The sequence below is a fragment of the Cygnus olor genome, chromosome 3 (assembly GCF_009769625.2).
Source record: "Cygnus olor isolate bCygOlo1 chromosome 3, bCygOlo1.pri.v2, whole genome shotgun sequence".
In the NCBI taxonomy this organism is placed as follows: domain Eukaryota; kingdom Metazoa; phylum Chordata; class Aves; order Anseriformes; family Anatidae; genus Cygnus; species Cygnus olor.
In genome coordinates, this window is record NC_049171.1 from 5,173,556 (window position 1) to 5,193,089 (window position 19,534).

The 19,534-nt window shown below is 39.5% G+C and overlaps 1 protein-coding gene across 1 annotated transcript; it reads left to right on the forward strand.

The window, feature by feature from the left end:
* Positions 1–224: 224 nt before the first annotated feature.
* Positions 225–15,832, forward strand: RHAG (Rh associated glycoprotein). The gene is made up of 10 exons (XM_040553272.1): positions 225–419; positions 6,117–6,300; positions 7,527–7,677; positions 7,865–8,012; positions 8,775–8,938; positions 9,782–9,919; positions 10,790–10,911; positions 11,560–11,645; positions 12,763–12,836; positions 14,080–15,832. The coding sequence occupies exons 1-10, from the start codon at positions 284–286 to the stop codon at positions 14,155–14,157; spliced, it is 1,281 nt and encodes a 426-aa protein (XP_040409206.1). The 5' UTR covers positions 225–283; the 3' UTR covers positions 14,158–15,832.
* The last annotated feature ends 3,702 nt before the right edge of the window (positions 15,833–19,534 follow it).

Sequence of the window (19,534 nt, forward strand, 5' to 3'; positions counted from 1 at the left end):
AACACATCTGTTGCTAAATGAGCCGTTTCACATTACCAGCTGAGAAATATGTAAGCCAGCATTTCATACACAGAAATAGCCTTGGAAATAGAAATCGCAATATTGGCCTGTAGTGTTTCCCTCCCATAGTGGGTGTGACGGGTATTTTGCCTGTCTCTCTCTTTTTTTCTTTTTTTTTTTTTTTTTTTTTTTTTTGCTATATCACCCAGATCCACTGAATTAGGCAGCTCTGCTGAAAGAGACCACCCTTTATCAGGCTCTTGCAGCCTCTGACTCTCCTGCAATGCCTTCAGCCCTTGACACCAACATGAGGTTCAAGTTCTCGATCCTCGCTCTTCTTCTACAAGTGGCCATCATTGTTTTGTTTGGGATATTTGTGGAATATGAAACTGACAGTCCGTTCCAAATATTGCACCCACGTAAGTATTGATGAGATTTATAGAAGTTAGAATTTCTTTAAACTAATCCTAACCAAAATTTCTGAATAACTTACAAGACTGACCAACATAGCTTGAAAAGGAAGGCAATCTTTGGGGCAAACAAGCCTTTTTATGAGGTGTGAAAGCAGCAGACTTTAGAGATAAATTCAAATTGAGCATATATAAAATTCTAATAGTAACTGGGGGCTGAGAAGTTAACTGTTTTGGGAGAGTCCTGAAAATAGTTTTAGTGTTTGCATAGCAGGTTCAAACAATTTAAGCATTTTCCAGAGATGCATGATGGTGTTTCTTCCCAGTCCTTCAGTTCTGCTTACTGTATTAAATGGTGTGAAATAATAGAATATTTCATTACTGTTATCCAGGTTTCAAAAGGTTGTCTTTTCAGAACATGTAAATTGGGCAGCATAGTCATCATCAGTACAAGATAAATTTGCAGAAACTGGACTCCATGGAAGGCAATAGTTTTTGTCACAAGGTGGCTAACTCCCTCCTACCTTTCAAAGCACACCAGTGTCTTGGCTGTGGGCAGTAACAGTTCAGCCTGCAAATTTTTCTGTTGATTTGTTGTTCTGCAAAGGCTCGATGAATTTCAGGGAGAAAGCATTTAGTGTGAGAAGTAGTTGCTGACTTCTCCCATACTCCCTCCCTCTCCTGCAAAATGTTGACCGTTGTAAATAAATAGACAAAATAAGTTTGCAGAGGAGCATCCTGTGTCTTGCTTGCAGTAATGAATGTTCACTGTTCTTCTTCTTGGCTCGGACATCTTAACAATTTGTGGTCCCGATTGCAGTCCTCTTAAGAATGATTATACCGATACAGAAATTTTTGCCTGTATGTAGTACTCAGTTAATTTTGAATGCATCTCTCTTTTTGTCTCATTCCAAGGGGCCTTTCTGTGGCTTTTATGGGGAAGATGGTCTTGGGGTCACTTCAATCCCCATTGGTCATACATTTTATATTCTCATAGCGAACATTATCCAGTTGAGACAACAGTGAATGCTTGGCATAATTCAGCTCCAGAGGCAAGTCAGCTGATGAATTACCCACATCTGCTATACTGCAATGTAGCAGTATCCTTGATATTAATTTTGTGCAGTCGATTAAATTTCTTTTAGTCATATATATGCTAGCAACTTAGCCTATGCCAGAGCTCATTCTCTCTCCGAGATAACTTGGCTATGTCCACAACTATACCAGAAACCACACTAATAATTTAACAGCAGAGACAATTGTACTGTGGCACTGTTACACTGTTACATAGTTACACAGGTATGTAATATTACGTTGTTTTATAAATATGTAATTGTTATACAATTGTACTGTAGCACTATTAATATAGCTATTTCCTAAAATGCCTCTCCACCTACGTCTTGTCTGGCTGCCCTCCAAAACAACATAACAACAAATACAGCCACAGAACTATAGTGCTTTGGGCATCCTGGTAAAATTTAAGAAACCAGAAGGATGTTTTCTTGGTCTATGTTCAGACTCAGATTAAGGTCTATTTGCCCTGAAAGAACACAGAAAATTACCTTCTCCAGGCTGAGTATCATACCTGCAAGGTCTGGTACTAAAATGTTCAGCATTTTCTTGGCATTTGCTTTACCAAGGAAAATGAAGAAAGGTGCCTGGGATCCCTGCGCTTATTCCAGTAGCTTAACAGTCGTCAGTGATCCTTTGCAGTTCTGTAGTACATTTCTTGTTAAACCTCAAATCTTCTGGAGGGAGACTGCCTGTACCATTGTAACTGTCAGCTATCCAGTTAGGGATAACCTAAAATCTTTTCTAATACCAGTGTCTAAGATATGACAGAAAAATTGCCTTGTCTCCCTTTCTGTCTCTCATGCCTCCTGCTCAGGAAGTGTATGTGTTATACCTGCATATGGTCCCCCAGTTGTCCACACTATTGAACTGCTAGCAAGTTTCTGGAGTGGTTTTGGCCGTTTGACCTTGACCTCCTCCTAGGTTTGACATTAAACATAGCATATAGCAGGGACTATTTACAATAGGTTGTACAGGTGGGAACAACCTTTTTTAGGAGGGAAAAACATGTATAGATGTGAGTTGAGCTATGCCATTTGCCCTTTGACCAGAGGATAGGCCCCAGGCTGTTCAGTTTACTAGCACAGACATAAACTAAGCAAACACTGCAGACCTAAGGTTGGACTTGCAGATGCTGATATAAGAGTAGATAAATCTGATTTACTGTAAACAAGAGGAAGAAAAAGGGGACTCTCCAACACTTGTATTTTCACTTGTGGACCCTCTTCTAAAACATCCCTATCTGCAAAGTGTGCACAAGAGCATAATTTGCTGAAGGACCTGGCAGAAATTTAGTGCTACCATTTATAGATGTATTAGGACATATCTTGAATCAGGACTTCCCCTGAGTTCCCAAAATAATGGCTTCAAACTTCTTCCCACGTTATCCCAAGGAGCTCTGAGATGGTAACATCATCTGTACCTAACAGATTTAGTTGCACCTTCCAGGCACCAATTTATACTCTCAGCACTGCAGTGCTGGGCCTGCTTTTGTACGCCTTAAATACCTCAGCACCATAAACCCAAGCATTTCAGTATTTTTGGATTCATTCTTTAGAATGATGAAAACAATTGAAGACGACCATAATTTTGCATTCAGATAAAGGGGGACGTAGCTGAAATCATTCCCAAAGCATAGCTTTGCATTTTATCTATTTCTGGAGGATGTCAGTACAGGCACAGTGGATTGGATGCACAAATTTAGGTCTGCTGTGCCAGTAGAATGAGAAGACGAGGGGGTGTGATGGTTTTGCAAGTACTCCTAGAGGATTTCTTCATTGCTAGCAACCAGCATTTAATGTAATGTGATTGGTCTTTGACACTTGGCTTTAAAAAAAGAATTATACACGTCTCTTGTTCAGTATTCTAAGGTTTACTCCTTTCAGCAGAGCAAAATTGCAGTTTAAGTATAAACTTAGTGGCCACAAGCATCTTTGCATTGAGACTGACCATAATGCAGAGACCTTGCAGTGAAATTAATATGTTGGTCTAGGGCAGCCTTGGCAGAACTGCGGGCAGTGGTTTTGTTCAGGATATGCTTGAGCGTTTTTCCCACTCTTTCTCTTCCTGTCTCACAGAGCAGAAGTGCCATGTTTTGTTAAACACAACTAGTTCCTGAAACAGCTCATTCCAAATTGTGTTGTTTTCTGCATCATTTCAAATCATTCCAGATCTACTATTCTTTAAAAGAAGGCATAAGAGGTAGTTCAGGCACAAGTTATAGGCTATACCACTTGGAGGTCTTCGCTCAGTTTGTGAAATATGTTGCTTCTGATCTTCAGGTCTGGGGAAAAAAATTCTTAAAGTGCACTTCAACTGAAAGCTGAGCACATAGAAGCCTTGTTGAAGGGCTTTGAGAATTAAAAACCTCCATCAAGGTGCTTTTAAAGCCTGTTCTTTTGCTCGTGTAGTGTCAGGTTACTTAAACATCTCCTACTAATCTAGACATGATTTACTGAGATGTTGTATGTATGAATGGGATTGGTTTGATGAGAGCAATTTACCTGTTTTGTCTGTGATGATTATAAGCAGAAGATTGAAAACAAGAGCAAATAGCATGCTGAATGTTAACAAACCATAATCTCCTCTGGAAGACTAGGAAGACTTGCTGATTGTCTTGTGAATATGCATATAATTGACTAGGTTATTCCTTAAGCTTTTCTGGAAAGTCCATGGCATAGGCTGGTTCCAAGAATAAAAAGAGCAGCAATGGTTCGTTTCCAAATGTACCTCTCATTTTGTGTATGAAACTCAAGAGCAATATAAACTGAGAACTGTTGCAGTCATATATCACTTTGATTTATCATGCTAAGAGGTTATTTAATACATATCCATTTGTTTCTGCTAAAGTGAAATAAAAACACTACTTTTGTAAATGTTGCCATGCATCTCCTATAGATTTGCCCTCTAGTTCTGTATTTGTCCATTATCATTAACAAGCATCTACACGCATATAAAGTAATTTTTGCAAGAATCAGACAAACAACCTGAGCCATTTCTCACACTTGAAGGCATTGGTCCCACAGGTTAGTGGCTATTAGTGGCTAAAGGGTCACTCACAGAAAATTATTTAAAAAAATGTGAGAAGAAGGCTTTACAGAGGTTTGCAGGCAGAAGTACCAGCCAACAAATATACTTTAATAACCTTTCCTAAACATCTCCTACTGACTCCCTTGGACACAGAAATATGAGCAACTTAAGCTGTGTTTGCAGTCCTGCATAAGGAAACTAAAAACTTTGTTGCTGGTATGATCAGGAAGGTTGTATTAGCATGGTTTATACTGTCCTCTACCATATCTTTTCCATCCCTTGCAAGGTCCCTTGAAGCAAAGAAATATGTTGAGCTCTAAGCCAGATATTCATTTGCACTCAGCATTGCAATACAAAATATGCACGTGCATCAAAAGAGTAGAAGGCCAAATGGGAGACTTGATTGTATATCTCTTAAAACAAGTAGTAAGCAAAACACAGGAGTTTGGAAAGTACTTCTGGAAACTGAATGACACAGAGGAAAATGAGGAGCTCCCAAAGGACTGTAGGAGCCTCAGAAATCCATATCGCTTCAAATTAATGAAGTCAGAAAATAAACATGAAAATGTCCAGCCTAAAGGAGAAACAAAAGGATTGAGCATGTCTGAGAACCACCTGCATTTCTACACTAATCTCAGATGTGTGTAGACCACTGTAAAGGATATTACTGTATGAATGCTTGCATTTCAGTACTAGGTCAGGAGTGGAATATGACAATGCAGTTTGAGTTTATTAAGAATCTCGGGTAACTTATTATGCTTCTGGGCCCTCTTTTGGTTAAACGTGGTAATGCATATAGCAAAGCTATAGGAATATTGAAAGTTCCTAAATGGGAAATGTTACTTCAATCCAAATATTATACTAAAAAGGTCAATGTCTCAAGTTTTCAATATGTTTTCATGTAAGGAACAGCAAAATAGAAATGGAAAGAATAACTTTCTCTCTGAATAGTTTCTTACCAATGGGGGGGGGGGGGGGGGGGGGAACCTCTGGTATGTTCAGTGCTCATTAAATTACATAAATAACTTCAGACTAACTATTTTTTTAAAATATCCCTATTGTGGTGATAAATTTACTTTCTATTTAAAAGCTTAAAAAATGATTTTTTTAAAAAGGCATAAAATCATAGTAGATTAAAAGTACCCAAGAAAAGAACTCAATCTGTTGTACAGAGCTTTATTAGGAATCACAAGCATACTTTTGCACTGTGCCAACAAGCATTCTCACAAACAAAAGTCATGCACATTTTTGGAGTTAGCCAGAACATGCTGGATGTAACAATCCTTATTTGAGGGGAAAGAGAAATTTTCTGTAAGGACAGGAAGCTGTGGTGTTCCGCAGCTTCAGGCCCAGGTGACAGTTCTAGGTACATTATGTTTGCCAGTAGATTGATCTAGTGCTCATTTTATAGAGATATAGCAAGCTATAAAACCAATAATTTTCCAAAAACTCAACTCATAGGGTGATCAGCAAAAATAGAAGGGTATTTTACATTGGTGATATGAGTTTAAAACACATTCTCTTTTCAATTAAATCTTTCTTTGTCCCTAGCTAGATTTGCCCCTTTTGTAATCACTGTATACACAGACAGTTTTTTTCTTTCAGTCTTTCAGGATGTCCATGTGATGATATTTGTTGGATTTGGCTTCCTGATGACCTTTCTGAAGAAATATGGATTCAGCAGTGTTGGTATCAACATGCTCATTGCAGCCTTTGGTCTTCAGTGGGGCACCCTGATGCAAGGATTTTGGCATATGGAAGCAGGGAAAATTTTTGTTCGTATTGATAGGTACATATGAATTTTCCTATAATTACATTTCTATCCCTTAAGATATGAAAGGAAGACATAAAACTATAACATCTGTGAGATCAGTCTTCTAAGCTCACTAAAATTTGATAGAGCATCACTAGCCACCTCTCAATATTCATCTCCCAAGGGGCAACATCTGCTGCATTGAGCCAAGGGAACATGGGATGAACTTTGAACTGCTAAGTTTTATATGAAACATAAGCCATATAGAGAGACTGCTTTGCATCTCTGGAGCTGTGCAAGCTGGGAAATTTTCAGCAGTAGTACAGTACCACAAGCTCTCCAGCTCCCTCCTGCATTCAGAAGGAGCAAAAGGATCTGTCCTTTCAGGACACATGGGGCCACAAAGGAAAGGCTGGCACAATGTGTCAGTCCACACATGAGGTTTTCTCCTACTTCTGAAGGAATTATTTGCACAAACATCATACTCTAATAGGCTTTGGACCCCAACCATAGAATAAGAGATTTCACAAGTAACACCTCTAAACACTTTTAATCCTTCTCCCACTCATGTCTTGTTTCTACCAAGGTCTCAGAGTGTTTTCCACATCTGCAGTTCTGCTTTCTGAGAAAACTTGTAGACAATTTTAAAAGAAACATCATACAAAAATTACTGAGGCACAAGCAGAAATAATATGAATAGCTCCTTGATGCTTTCAAATAGGCATTTGATGAAAGACTCAGAGCTGGAAGTTTTGGTCAATTTGTGTTTTTATTTATCTCTATCATCCTCCATAACCCGTTAACACTGGTCCTTCCTGACAGTTAAAGCAAACATGATGCAAAGTGACAGAAAGACCTGCCAAGCTCTTGAAATGAGCTAAACTGTCTGACCAAAACTAAGAGTTCCCTCTTGTCTTTGAAGTTCAAGTAACAGTCAGACCTGGAAATATCCCTGCATATCTTCAATACACACATGTTCTAAATTTTCACTGTAATTTCAACCAGCTGAGCATATGTATGGTATAAGCAGGAGGTAACTTTCCCACATTTTTTCCTCAGTCATCTGTAAGAGGACAAAACCCTTCTAGGAAATTTACTTTTTATTCACAAAGATGACCTTGATGATTTTATGTTTGAAGAGTTACAGCTCTATCATTTAGTGATATAACAAGTTCAAATACAGATTATTTCATGTTCCATTAAACTGATTTTCCTTTCTGCCTTTCTTGTTTGTTTGTTTTTATTTGTTTTCTTAACTTCAGCATGATAAATGCAGACTTCAGTACAGCAACTGCTTTGATTTCATTTGGAGCAGTCCTGGGGAAAACAAGCCCTGTTCAGATGCTGATCTTGACAATTCTGGAGATCACAATTTTTGCATGCAATGAACATCTAGTTACAGAAATATTTCAGGTACAACTATTTAGCAGTAATTGTTTTCTGTTTAAAACATGATTTCACTTTGTAACACTTCCAGTTTGTATATTCTTGTTTTTACCATAGAAAATAAGATATTAAAGTCATGCAGACTGCCCCTTCATCAAATCCTCATCTTTTTGTTGTATAAATTTATCGGTATTATTTTGGATCCCTGATACAGGCCACAGATGTTGGAGCCTCGATGACTATCCATGCTTTTGGAGCTTATTTTGGTTTGGCCGCAAGCCTGGTCTTATATCGTCCTGGTTTGAAAAACAAGCATGAAAATGAAGAATCTACCTATCACTCCGACTTATTTGCCATGATTGGTAAGTAAAAGAAGCACAGGGAAGTAATAGCAAAAACTGATCAAATTTCCATCCCTTTTTTATCTCTGTGTTTTAATAATTCCCTATTATTACCTAGCATTCATTTTCTTAAGTACACTCCTAGAAGCATAGTCTTTTTTTTTTTTTTTTTTTCTGACGTGCACAGTTTTCGGGGAAACATATTTTTGCTTTTCTTTCCTAAAAAGATCAAATTAAAGATGAATGCTCACTGTACATTAGCAGTGACTCCCTTTTTCGTGAAATCTTCTGTTATAAGAAACATTTCCATAGAAATAGGCCATAATTAATGAAAGTATTTAGAGCTCTGCTCTGCCCCTATGCCCATATGGTTTGCTGAACAGGACAGTCATCTATCTGTGCAAGAGAGCTGTTCATAGATCAATTTATCCACTAAAACTATCAGTTAAATCAATAAATGACAAAAGATTTATATGTGAACTCTTTTGTTAATACATCATATTCTTGCATTTTTACAGTGATTTTGAGTTCCAACAGCACGTGGAGTATGACAAAGGGTTACAACAGTCTTTCAGTAAGATTCATCAGATGTCAAAATCCCAGTTGCCAGTGTCAAATGCATCTGCATATACTGTTATTTCTTTCAGCATTTTGGTTGTTTTATATTTCTTGTTGACTATCTCCCTTGTTTCTTGTAGTTAGTTCTGTTGTGTTGGATCTTTCACAGGGAAATGCCCTTGGGACTGAATAGTCTTTATTTTGTGTTGGCTTATGTCCATCCAGGTACCCTGTTCCTTTGGATTTTTTGGCCCACTTTTAACTCCGCCATTGCAGCTCAGGATGACAGGACTAAAGCAATTATCAACACTTACTACTCTTTGGCTGCAAGTACTGTCGTAACATTTGCCCTCTCCAGCCTGGTGGATAAAAGAGGCAAATTCAGCATGGTAAGAGTCACACCACAATCTGTCACCCCTCTAGAAGTCACCCCTCTATAATAAGGATAATTAGGATGGTTCCCATCTGTTTACCAAAATTAGGACTATTATCCTTCTAAAAGCTACAATGTCGGATTGGACCCTGAGTCAACACACCCTGCTTTAGGCATGTGATCTGGTTTTTCAGTGGGATCACTACATCTGAAGAGTAGATAGCTCTTAGACATCATCATGATGGTCCCCCTCCCTTGTTCTCTCTTGGCCACAGAACTGCTAGACCATAGAGACTTTGGTCCAACATTCAGGTGGACTTTTTTGTCTTATTCCAAAGACAATCCTACATGGGTTATTGTTTTGCAATAGGCAAAATAGGTCTCAATGTATTCCCTCACAATCTCGTAGTGCAGCTGCACAACCGGGAAAACCAAATTAGGTTGAGGTTGCCAGGGTCCCATATTTTTGTTACCTTACCGTAAAATGCAGCCCTAGGTTTTCACCCAGTTCTTTCAAGCAGTTGTAGTGCTTATCTAAGCCCAGTGTGAGCTGGCACAGTTCAATAACCTGGCAAAATATTTTCATCTGTTGATGTAGGATGTAATTTTCACTGGCTTAGCCTGGTTTCCTGATAGGTCAAATGACCTTTAGTGACTTCGCAAATGATGGACTGCATTACACTTGCGCCAGTTAAACCGGCTTAGAGCAGCTTTGAACCAACACTCTCAGTATGTAACAGGGAACTCCATTTTAAATTCCTGCTTATGCTTCATTGGAAAAATCCTTTGCAAGTCATTCAGCCCCAAAACAAGCCTCTATTCAATGTCTAGCATCTCCACTTCTATATACTCTGTGCAGGTTCTTGTTCAAAATGCCACCCTGGCAGGAGGAGTAGCAGTGGGTACATGTGCAGACCTGTTAATCCACCCTTTTGCTGCTATGTGCATTGGGGCAATTGCTGGAATCATCTCTGTCCTCGGATTCCATTTCCTGACTGTGAGTACCTAGGACCTGCCTCTGCTCTCATTTATTTACTACTTCAGTGACTTTACTGAAATTCCCATAGTTTACTAGAAAGGAAGTTTAGAAACTGGCTAATAGACTACAGAAAGTAAGTTATAGTCAACCAATACTTTGAAGTGGGTGTAACTTAAATACGTGCTTATGAGATAACTTCATTCCATCATCTAGCTAAAAACATAGAAAGATTACATAGATATTAGAGTTCATTAAAGCTAGGATTTCTGTTCAAAGGAGCTGCTTGAATTTTGCTCCAAGCCTATGTTTCATGAACAACCTCCCCCAGAAGAACAGTATTTCATATCAGTGAAATAGTACTAATTAAATTTCAGTCTTTTAAAGTATCTAAATAGTTCTGTAACTGAAAATACTTTTGAAGTACAAAATGGAAGTGTTTCTTATGTAAAACAAAATATTCTGACTAACACTGTCTGAACTGGCATTTCATATTGGAGCAACATCCTGGAAGAAAATACCTGACTAGTAGACTTAAACCAGGTATGTATGCATTACTTAGCCACTGCTGTCAACCTTTGCTGCAGTGGCTGAAAAGATTGGGAATATCACTGAAGTTTCATGTGTTCTATTTGTGTTGGTAACTTGGACATTTGTACCGTTACCTGTATTCACCTGATTTTTTTCTCCATATATAACATCACAATCAATGAGAAGTTAGCAGGTTTTAAGGCTAAACTTTGTGTACATTAAATAGGTTAATTGTTGTTGTTTCTTGTTCTATGTTACTTTCTTATATCATTCTAAATATCTGATGACATTTCTAATATCATTCTAGAGATAATGGAGACTATAAACTCACCATAAACTTTATTATTCCCCTCATTTTAGCCTGTTTTGGCATCCAAGCTGAACATTCATGATACTTGTGGAGTCCATAATTTACATGGTTTACCTGGAGTACTGGGAGGTATTGCAGGCATCGTAGTAACCGCGATACAAAGTAAAAGTGGGTAAGCTATAGAAAGAAGAAAGAAGTTCCTTTTAGTGAAGGTTTATTCTAATATTTCATTTTCCTTGGATCTAATTATGATTTATTTTCAGCAAATGCACCTTTGATTTGATGCTGGACATGGTGTTCTGGTTTAATTCGGACTCTTCTTGATGTCCTCCTGCCTTTAACATACAGTTTATATGCAAAGCTTGTTCCACCCTAAAAGCTCAAATAAAAATTCTAACAGTCATTAAAGAAACACCATTCAAAAGTAGAAAAGTCATTACCATGCTTCTACAATTGTAATTCAGGCAACTGTAAGACTTCCAAGAAAACCCCAATTGGCAAAATGGGCCATTTCCACTTTCTTAAAAAGACCACAAGAAGATGGAAAGGCGGTCTTTTTGACAAAGGGTAACATTTTATAAAGGCTTAGAAGATATTAATAGCCTTTTCAAAGAAAAGGCTATGCTTAAACTATAGCCTAAAACAAAACCAAAACATATTCAGTCCCATACTGTTTTTGTCTTGGCCACAGCAATGACAGATATCTTCCTGTGAGTCATCCTATCCAGCAGAGAGCAAACAGAAAGTTGTAAAACCAAATCTCAGCCTCAGAGTTTAACAGTTTCTGTTTGTTGATGGTTTGCTTTTCTGTCCTTTCTAGGAAAGGTGTCCTGCATACCCCTGGCATGCAGGCTGCTGCCCTTGGCAGTACAATTGGAATTGCACTGGTTGGCGGTGCATTGACAGGTCAGTACAATGCATACAATGATTGAAATATGTGACATTAGAAGTGTGCTTATGGAGAATTTCAATCTATCAATAATTTAACTAGAAAAACAGAAAACAGAAAAATAGAAATATTTCATGATAGTGCACTAGCAGAAGCCTAAATATGGAAAAGGCAGTTTTACGATCAGTCTTCAAATAAAACCAAGATCTCTTACCTTATACATAATTCAAATATATTGGGTAGTATATAGAAATCAAAATTATTATTCTGGATGAAGTTCTGTTCTAGATTCAGAAACTTTAGATTCTGAGCAGAAACTAGTTTGAGATGAAGACATCTACCTTTAGGTGTCACATGTTCCCATGTGATTCTGTTATTTATACATAGGTGTCTTGTGCTATTTGAGATGCCACAGGGTCTCTGAGACATCTATGGTGGACTGGTAGATATGATACAGGATTTACAGGAGATACATGTCTGGCTCAGGCCCAGAGGGAACTCAAAGGACACTAGATTTCTGCATGTACTTCCAATCCCTTCTGCCTTATATACGGAGAAGAATCAGCTGAAATAATTTAGTGGTTTCTTTTAGCTAAATATTGATAACTAAACCACTATAAGATACTTCATCCTAAAGCTGGACAGCGGTGGCTTCCTTAGTCTAATGTAGAACCTATACAGATGTGTAGCCTGTGTAGAGTATTTATAGCCTTCTGATCTCAGGAGCTACTGATCTCAAACAAACTTTCATCATGCAGTTGCAATATATGATATCTGAACTCTGGTAGCTTGATTATACATGAGCTGTTTTCCTGAGGACATGTTTGTGGGGGAGAACAAAAAAAAAAAGAAAAAAAGTTTATTTCCAAACAAAAATTCAGACTGAAATAAAATTCCAGTCTAAAACCTGGTGGGTGAGCAATTAAAGCCAAGTTGTTACTAAAGTCAATGTGAAAAAGCCAGTGTCACTTCTTATAATGAGAAACCTGATAATGGGAGGCTTAGAAGACTCCCCATAGCACATCTGAAGAATATTTTTGTGTTTTTTTTTGTTTGTTTGTTTTTGTTGTTGTTGTTGTCATTGCTGTTTGCTTGGTTGGTTGGTTTTGACTTTTAATGCTCTTTTACCTGTAGGTGCTATTCTAAAGCTGCCCTTCCTGGGACAAGCATCTGACAAGAACTGCTTTGATGACTCTATTTATTGGGAGGTAAGATACAAAGCACTGTCAAAAGGAGCATTATTTTCATTACGTTGGAAGAGGTACAGCACACTTAGGTTTGCACGAGTCAGCTTTCAAAAATGTTGCCCTGCCTTAGGTCATGAATTTATCAAGTCCACCTTCATGATCTATTCTGGACTTGCTACCTGGTCATGCCTTTTACATGGGACAAACCTTGAACAAAAAGCAGAAAGTCAGCCAACAAACTGAGACCTGAGTGAAGCTCTTTATCTCTTAACCGCTTACTCTGTCCAGTCTCCTCTTCCCTGTTGTAGTTTAAACACATGATACTTGCGTTCTTGGCTGAATGGTGCTGCATTTCTAGTGTTATCTAGAATTTCATACTGAATTAAATTTAGAGCATTTCTTCAGTATTTGTAGAGACAGTCTCTCTTAGGCTGAGAAGAAGCTCTTCTGCTTCCTGGTTGAATGATCTGACCACCAAGGTTATTGCTCAGAACTGTCACTATTTTATGAATGAAGACACAGATGATGGGGCTAAGAAACAAGTACACCTGAAGTAGCCCTGCTAGGATCCCTTTATACTCAATTAAGAGAGAGCTTCAGGCTGTGGTTCATTTGAATCATTCCAGATCTCTGTTAGGGTTACATGAATTAAAATCTAGAAAGTTTGTCTAGTCCTCACTGACAATGAAGGACCCTTCATCACCTAACGCAGAGGTAAAGGTCTATACTGTATATAAATTCAATGTAAATAAAATGTTGTGAACCTCAAATGACATTTTATTATTTTTAAATGAATTAAACTACAGTACAAACTATGCATTTTGGCTTTTGGTCAGAGAAAGTTTGTGGTCCAACAGGAAGTTATAAGCCAAAATATCAACTGTAGGTATGACAATCAGGGGGAAAAAAGAAAAAAAAAGAAAAAAGAAAAAAAAAAAAGAAGATAAACTTTTAATGAGAGCTCTGTAAACTATTTGCTGTTGGACCTTGGAAAAGTCACAAGCAATGGTTTTATATAAGTGATAAAAAATGACAGGAAAATTAGAATTTTAAAGTGCAATTGAATAATTCACAGCCTGTATTGAGCAGTGATAGTAACACAACCCTGCTCACTTGAAGGTTCTTTAGTGTCAGTAAACTACTCACTGTTAACAGATACATAATATATACTAAGAGAATGACCTTCTCAGTGCACTTTAGTCTCCTCTTATGACAAAAGGAAATCTATCTCATCAACTGAACTGTTCTCTGTTTTTCATGACAGGTTCCAGAAGAAGAGAAACTGCATGCAGTTCACTCCAACAACTATGATGAGCACAGCAGATTTGAAGCTACCATGTAGAAAAACAATTCATCTCTAGCATACATCCTAATGATCTTCTTTTCAGTTTCTAAAGCTAAAAAACAACATTCAAGTACTGTCTTAACCATGCTTGTTTTTCTAGAAGGGGTTGTAAGTAGCTATATTTTTGTAATATAAAACAAGCTTGATTTTAACATACATTGCCATTATGCCAAGTTCTAGTGAATCAATTAGATCTTTCCAACATATTTGTTCATCTAGAATGAAGAGAAGACAAAAGAAAAAAAAATTTGCTCTACAGTTATCTGTATTTTACCATTTGTTATCGAGTCAATATAGCCATTGAAAAAAACTTTTGTTTCAAGCCTATAACAGGATGCCATATTTAATTGCAAGATTTCTGAATTACAGTCACATCTTTCAACTGCATAGATGTAAACATGCAGATGGCAATGAAGAAATTAATTAACGTTGTTTATTTGGATTCTAACAAGCTTTTCACCGGAGTATCCCAGATTAACGTTTTAAGAAAGTGTCTTTTCCTATTGCTGGATAGGGGAGAGAATGTGCTATATTTTGAAGATTGGTTGTGACAGGGAACAAAATGTTGAAATAATTTTCATGGCAAAACATAGAACACAGTGACTGATAAGGTACACTAAGTAGTAAAATTAGTATCAAGGTTATTTGTTAATATATTAATTGCAAGGAGAAAGAAGTGAAATGGTGAAAAAAATCACTCGGCATGTATTTATTTAGACTGTTTGATGGACAAAATAGGAGAATTGAGTAGGAATTGAGCTATGAAAAACAGGTAATTATGTAACACTGTCTTACTAAGTTCAACAGTAATGAGTGAATGGTAGCACTGCTAATATCAATAGATATAAACTGAACTAACTGTTAACTCTAAGAAAAAGTGTGAGTTGTTAGGAACTGGTCAGAAAGCAACTATCAACCCACAGAAGACTCAGTGGAGAACTTTGCAGTGAGTCACTACCTTTGAAGTCACCACCTCCTACAGAAAGAAAAAAAAAAAAAAAAAAAAGGAGAGAGAGAAGAAAGGAGAAAATTGAAACTAAATTAAGGTAAATTAACTCCACCTGAGAAGTGATGATAATGACTGCTCAGTTAAGAGATAGAAAGACTGAGGGAACTGAAAGAACTCTATGAAATGTTAGTATCCGGAAGCAGAGTCACGCATTTGTGCCTAACTACTTGAGGTAATCCACTGAGAGACGATTAAAATCTAGAAGGATCACAGTGCCTCCAGGCATCATTCAGACCACAAAAGCTACCAATGTCTCAGACTGACAATCTACAATGGATGAACTTTCTAGACTTCTTTATATTAGTATATTTCAAGAAAAAGAAATAATAGAAATAGAAATAAAATAGTTCAGTTGGAAGAGATCTTCAAAGATCAAGTCTGGCTGCCTGACCATTTCAGGGCTGCCCAAAAGTTAAAGCCTATTACTGATGGTGTTGTCCAAATGCCTATTGAGCATTGACAGCTGTGGGGCACCAACCACCTCTCTAGGAAGCCTGTTCCAGTCTTTGGCACCCTCACAGTAAATAAATTTTTCCTAATGCCCAGCCTGAGCTTCCCCTGGCTCAGCTTTGTGCTGTTCCCTCACGGCCTGCCATCAGTGACCAGGGAGCAGAGGCCAGCACCTCCCTCTCCATCCCCCTCCTCAGGAGGCTGCAGAGGCCACTGAGGCCACCTCTCAGCCTCCTCTTCTCCAGACTGGACAAACCACATGTCCTCAGCCTCTCCTCATAAGATATGCCTTCCAGCCTGTTGTGGTTTAGCCCGGCTGGCAGTCAAACACCACACAGCCGTTCGCTCACCCTCCCCCCTCCCTCTCTGGGATGGGGGAGAGAAACGGGAAAGTGAAGCCTGTGAGTTGAGATAAAGACAGTTTATTAAGACAGGGAAAAGAATAACAACAATAATAATAATAATAATAGTATTAATAGTAATAATGTGTACGAAATAAGTGATGCACAATGCAATTGCTCACCACCCGTTGACCGATGCCCAGCCTATCCCCGAGCAGCCGCCCCCCCCCCCTCCACCCCGGCTAGCCACCCGTATATATTGTTCAGCATGACGTCAGATGGTATGGAATACCCCTTTGGCCAGTTTGGGTCAGCTGTCCTGGGTCTGTCCCCTCCCAGCTCCTGCTGCATCCCTAGCCTGCTCACTAGCAGGACAGAGAGAGACTGAAAAGTCCTTGGCTTGGTGTAAGCACTGCTCTACAACAATTAAAACATCAGCATGTTATCAGCGCTCTTCTCATTCTAATCCAAAACATAGCACCCTGCCAGCTACTAGGAGGAAAATTAACTCTGTCCTAACTGAAACCAGGACACAGCCCTTTCACCAGCTCTGTTGTTCTCCTCTGGATGCTTTGAAGGACCTTAACATCCTTTTTATAGGTCTGGGCTCCTTCTGTGGAGCCCAGAACTGCACACAATATTCAAGGTGAGACTGCACCAACACTAAATACAGTGGGAGGATCACAACTTATGACCGTCTGGCTCTGCTGTGTTTAGTGCACCCCAAAATGCAGTTTAATCTTTTGGCTGCCAGACACACTGCAGGCTCATGTTGAGCCTGCTGTTGACGAGCACCACCAAATCCCTTTCTGCTGAGGTGCTCTCCAGCCACTCAACTCCCAGGTTGTGCCTGTGTCTGATATTACTCTGTCCCAGGTACAGAACCCAGCAGTTACTTTTGCTGAACTTCATGCTGTTGCTGATTGCCCAATGCCCCAGTCTATCTAGATCCCTCTGCAAGGCCTCTCATCCCTCCAAGGTGTCAACAGCACCTCCCACTTTAGCATCATCAAAAAACTTGCTAACATTCCACTCCTGCATCCAGATCATCATCCAAATTGATAAAAACATTGAACAGGATTGTCCCTTCAAGAGCCCTGAAGAATACTGCTGGTGATCAGCTGCCAGCCAGATGTGGCCCCATTCACTACAGCCCTCTACCTTCAAGCCAGTTCATCACCCAGCACAGCGTGAACTTGCTTACCTCACTGTAGGACAATTTGTCCAGAAGGATGCTGTGAGGGACAGTATCAAATACCTTACTAATAAAAATAAAAATAAAAATAAAAATAAAAATAAAAATAAAAATTAAAAACATTCCCACTTTAGAACTAAACTGTGTCCAGCATTTTCTTCAAGGATGCAGACATAATTACCGTATTACGAGTGATATAGCTACTGTGATAACTTCTAACAACTTTACAGCAAGCTTGACCAATGATCCTTTTGCCTTTTTGCCTGAGCTAATTTTCTCCTGTTTTTTGTTTGTTTGTGTCCTGGTTTCAGTTAGGACAGAGTTAATTTTCCTCCTAGTAGCTGGCAGGGTGCTGTGTTTTGGATTAGGATGAGAAGAGCGCTGATAACATGCTGATGTTTTAATTGTTGTAGAGCAGTGCTTACACCAAGCCAAGGACTTTTCAGCCTCTCTCTGTCCTGCTAGCGAGCAGGCTAGGGATGCAGCAGGAGCTGGGAGGGGACAGACCCAGGACAGCTGACCCAAACTGGCCAAAGGGGTATTCCATACCATCTGACGTCATGCTGAACAATATATACGGGTGGCTAGCCAGGGGGTGGGGGGGGTGGCTGCTCGGGGATAGGCTGGGCATCGGTCAACGGGTGGTGAGCAATTGCATTGTGCATCACTTATTTCATACACATTATTATTATTAATACTATTATTATTATTATTATTGTTATTATTTTTCCTGTCTTAATAAACTGTCTTTATCTCAACTCACAGGCTTCACTTTCCCATTTCTCTCCCCCATCCCAGAGAGGGAGGGGGGAGGGTGAGCAAACGGCTGTGTGGTGTTTAGCTGCCAGCCGGGCTAAACCACAACAGTTTGTTTGTTTTTGTTTGTTTTTGTTTGTTTGTTTGTTTGTTTTTTCTTGAATTCAAGTTAAGCGAGGAGGACTGGGACAGTGAAAAGAATGAGTCTTGCTCTACCAAGTCTTGTTCACTAAGACAACAAAACACCACAACAATTTTGTCATGTTCCTAAAAGGATAAGTTCTTTTCATGCAATATGTAAAATAGCACAGAGCAGTGCAGTATTTGACTGTCATAAACTTAACAAACATTCCAGAAACAACTCAGCTGATTCAAGACACCTGCTTAGAGACATTGCCTTTCAGACTTCAGAGGAGCCACAAATATTGGTCCAAAGCAGGACATTGGACAAACTTTTATTCAATCTGCACTTCAAAATGTTCCTGAGCAGGGAAGAAACACTCACAGCCTGTCACTCAGGTCTGCAATTATTAAATCATAGAATCATTAAGGTTGGAAAAGCCCTCTGAGATATCTGGTCCAACCATCCCCCTACCACCAATGTCACTCACTAAACCATGTCCCTAAGCACCATGTCCAACCTCTCATTGAACACCCTCAGGGACAGTGACGCCACCACCTCCCTGGGCAACCCATCCCAATGCCTGACTGCTCTTTCTGAGAAGAAATGTCTCCTCATTTCCAACCTAAACCTCCTCTGGCACAACTTGAGGCCATTCCCTCTTGTCCTATCACTAGTTACCTGTGAGAAGAGGCCAACCCCCAGCTCCCCACAGCTTCCTTTCAGGCAGTTGCAGAGAGCAATAAGGTCTCCCCTGAGCCTCCTCTTCTCCAGACCAAACACCCCCAGTGCCCTCAGCCGCTCTTCGTAAGACTTGTTCTGCAGACCTCTCACCAGCTTTGTTGCCCTTCTCTGGACTCGCTCAAGCACCTCGATGCCCTTCTTGTAGTGAGGGCCCAAAGCTGAACTCAGCACTCGAAGTTCAGCCTCACCAGAGCCGAGTACAGGGGGACAATCACCTCCCTGGCCCTGCTGACTACACTATTCCTGAGACAAGCCAGGATGCCCTTGGCTTTCTTGGCCACCTAGGCACACTGCTGGCTCATGTTCAGGTGACCCATTCATTAGGAACACCCTACTCAGCTCACACACTCTCTGATGGCACTGCAGGAACCAGACCTAATGGAAGAAACCAGCAGGGCTGAGCAGGCAAGGGCAACAGGATTTGGGTGTTTGTTTGCTTCTCCCATTGCATTTCTGGAGACATCTCGAGCTCCCACAGCACCCTTCCAATAACCTGGCAAGTCTCATATGGGCAGGCAAATGCTGTACTTGTTCTGAAACTCTGCACAGGCATAACCCTGGGCCCATGTCTTAGTAAACAACTCAGAACTGCCACTTCCTTTCATAACCCAAGAATCAGTATCTGACTTATCCCCTGTTAATAGTTAAATCCTAGTGATGTGTGGAAAGAATGACAGACACAGTGCCTTTTTACCTGCTTATGGAGGTATAGTAGAAATGTGCCAATTAGCACACAGCTGGACATAAGCCCTGGACTT

Excerpts from the sequence above, each read along its gene's own strand:
- RHAG (XM_040553272.1), top strand. The coding sequence starts at position 284 with ATGCCTTCAGCCCTTGACACCAACATGAGGTTCAAGTTCTCGATCCTC. Across the intron at positions 8,939-9,781 it reads AAAGAGGCAAATTCAGCATG|GTTCTTGTTCAAAATGCCAC; the intron begins GTAAGAGTCACA and ends TACTCTGTGCAG. Across the intron at positions 11,646-12,762 it reads GGTTGGCGGTGCATTGACAG|GTGCTATTCTAAAGCTGCCC; the intron begins GTCAGTACAATG and ends TTTTACCTGTAG.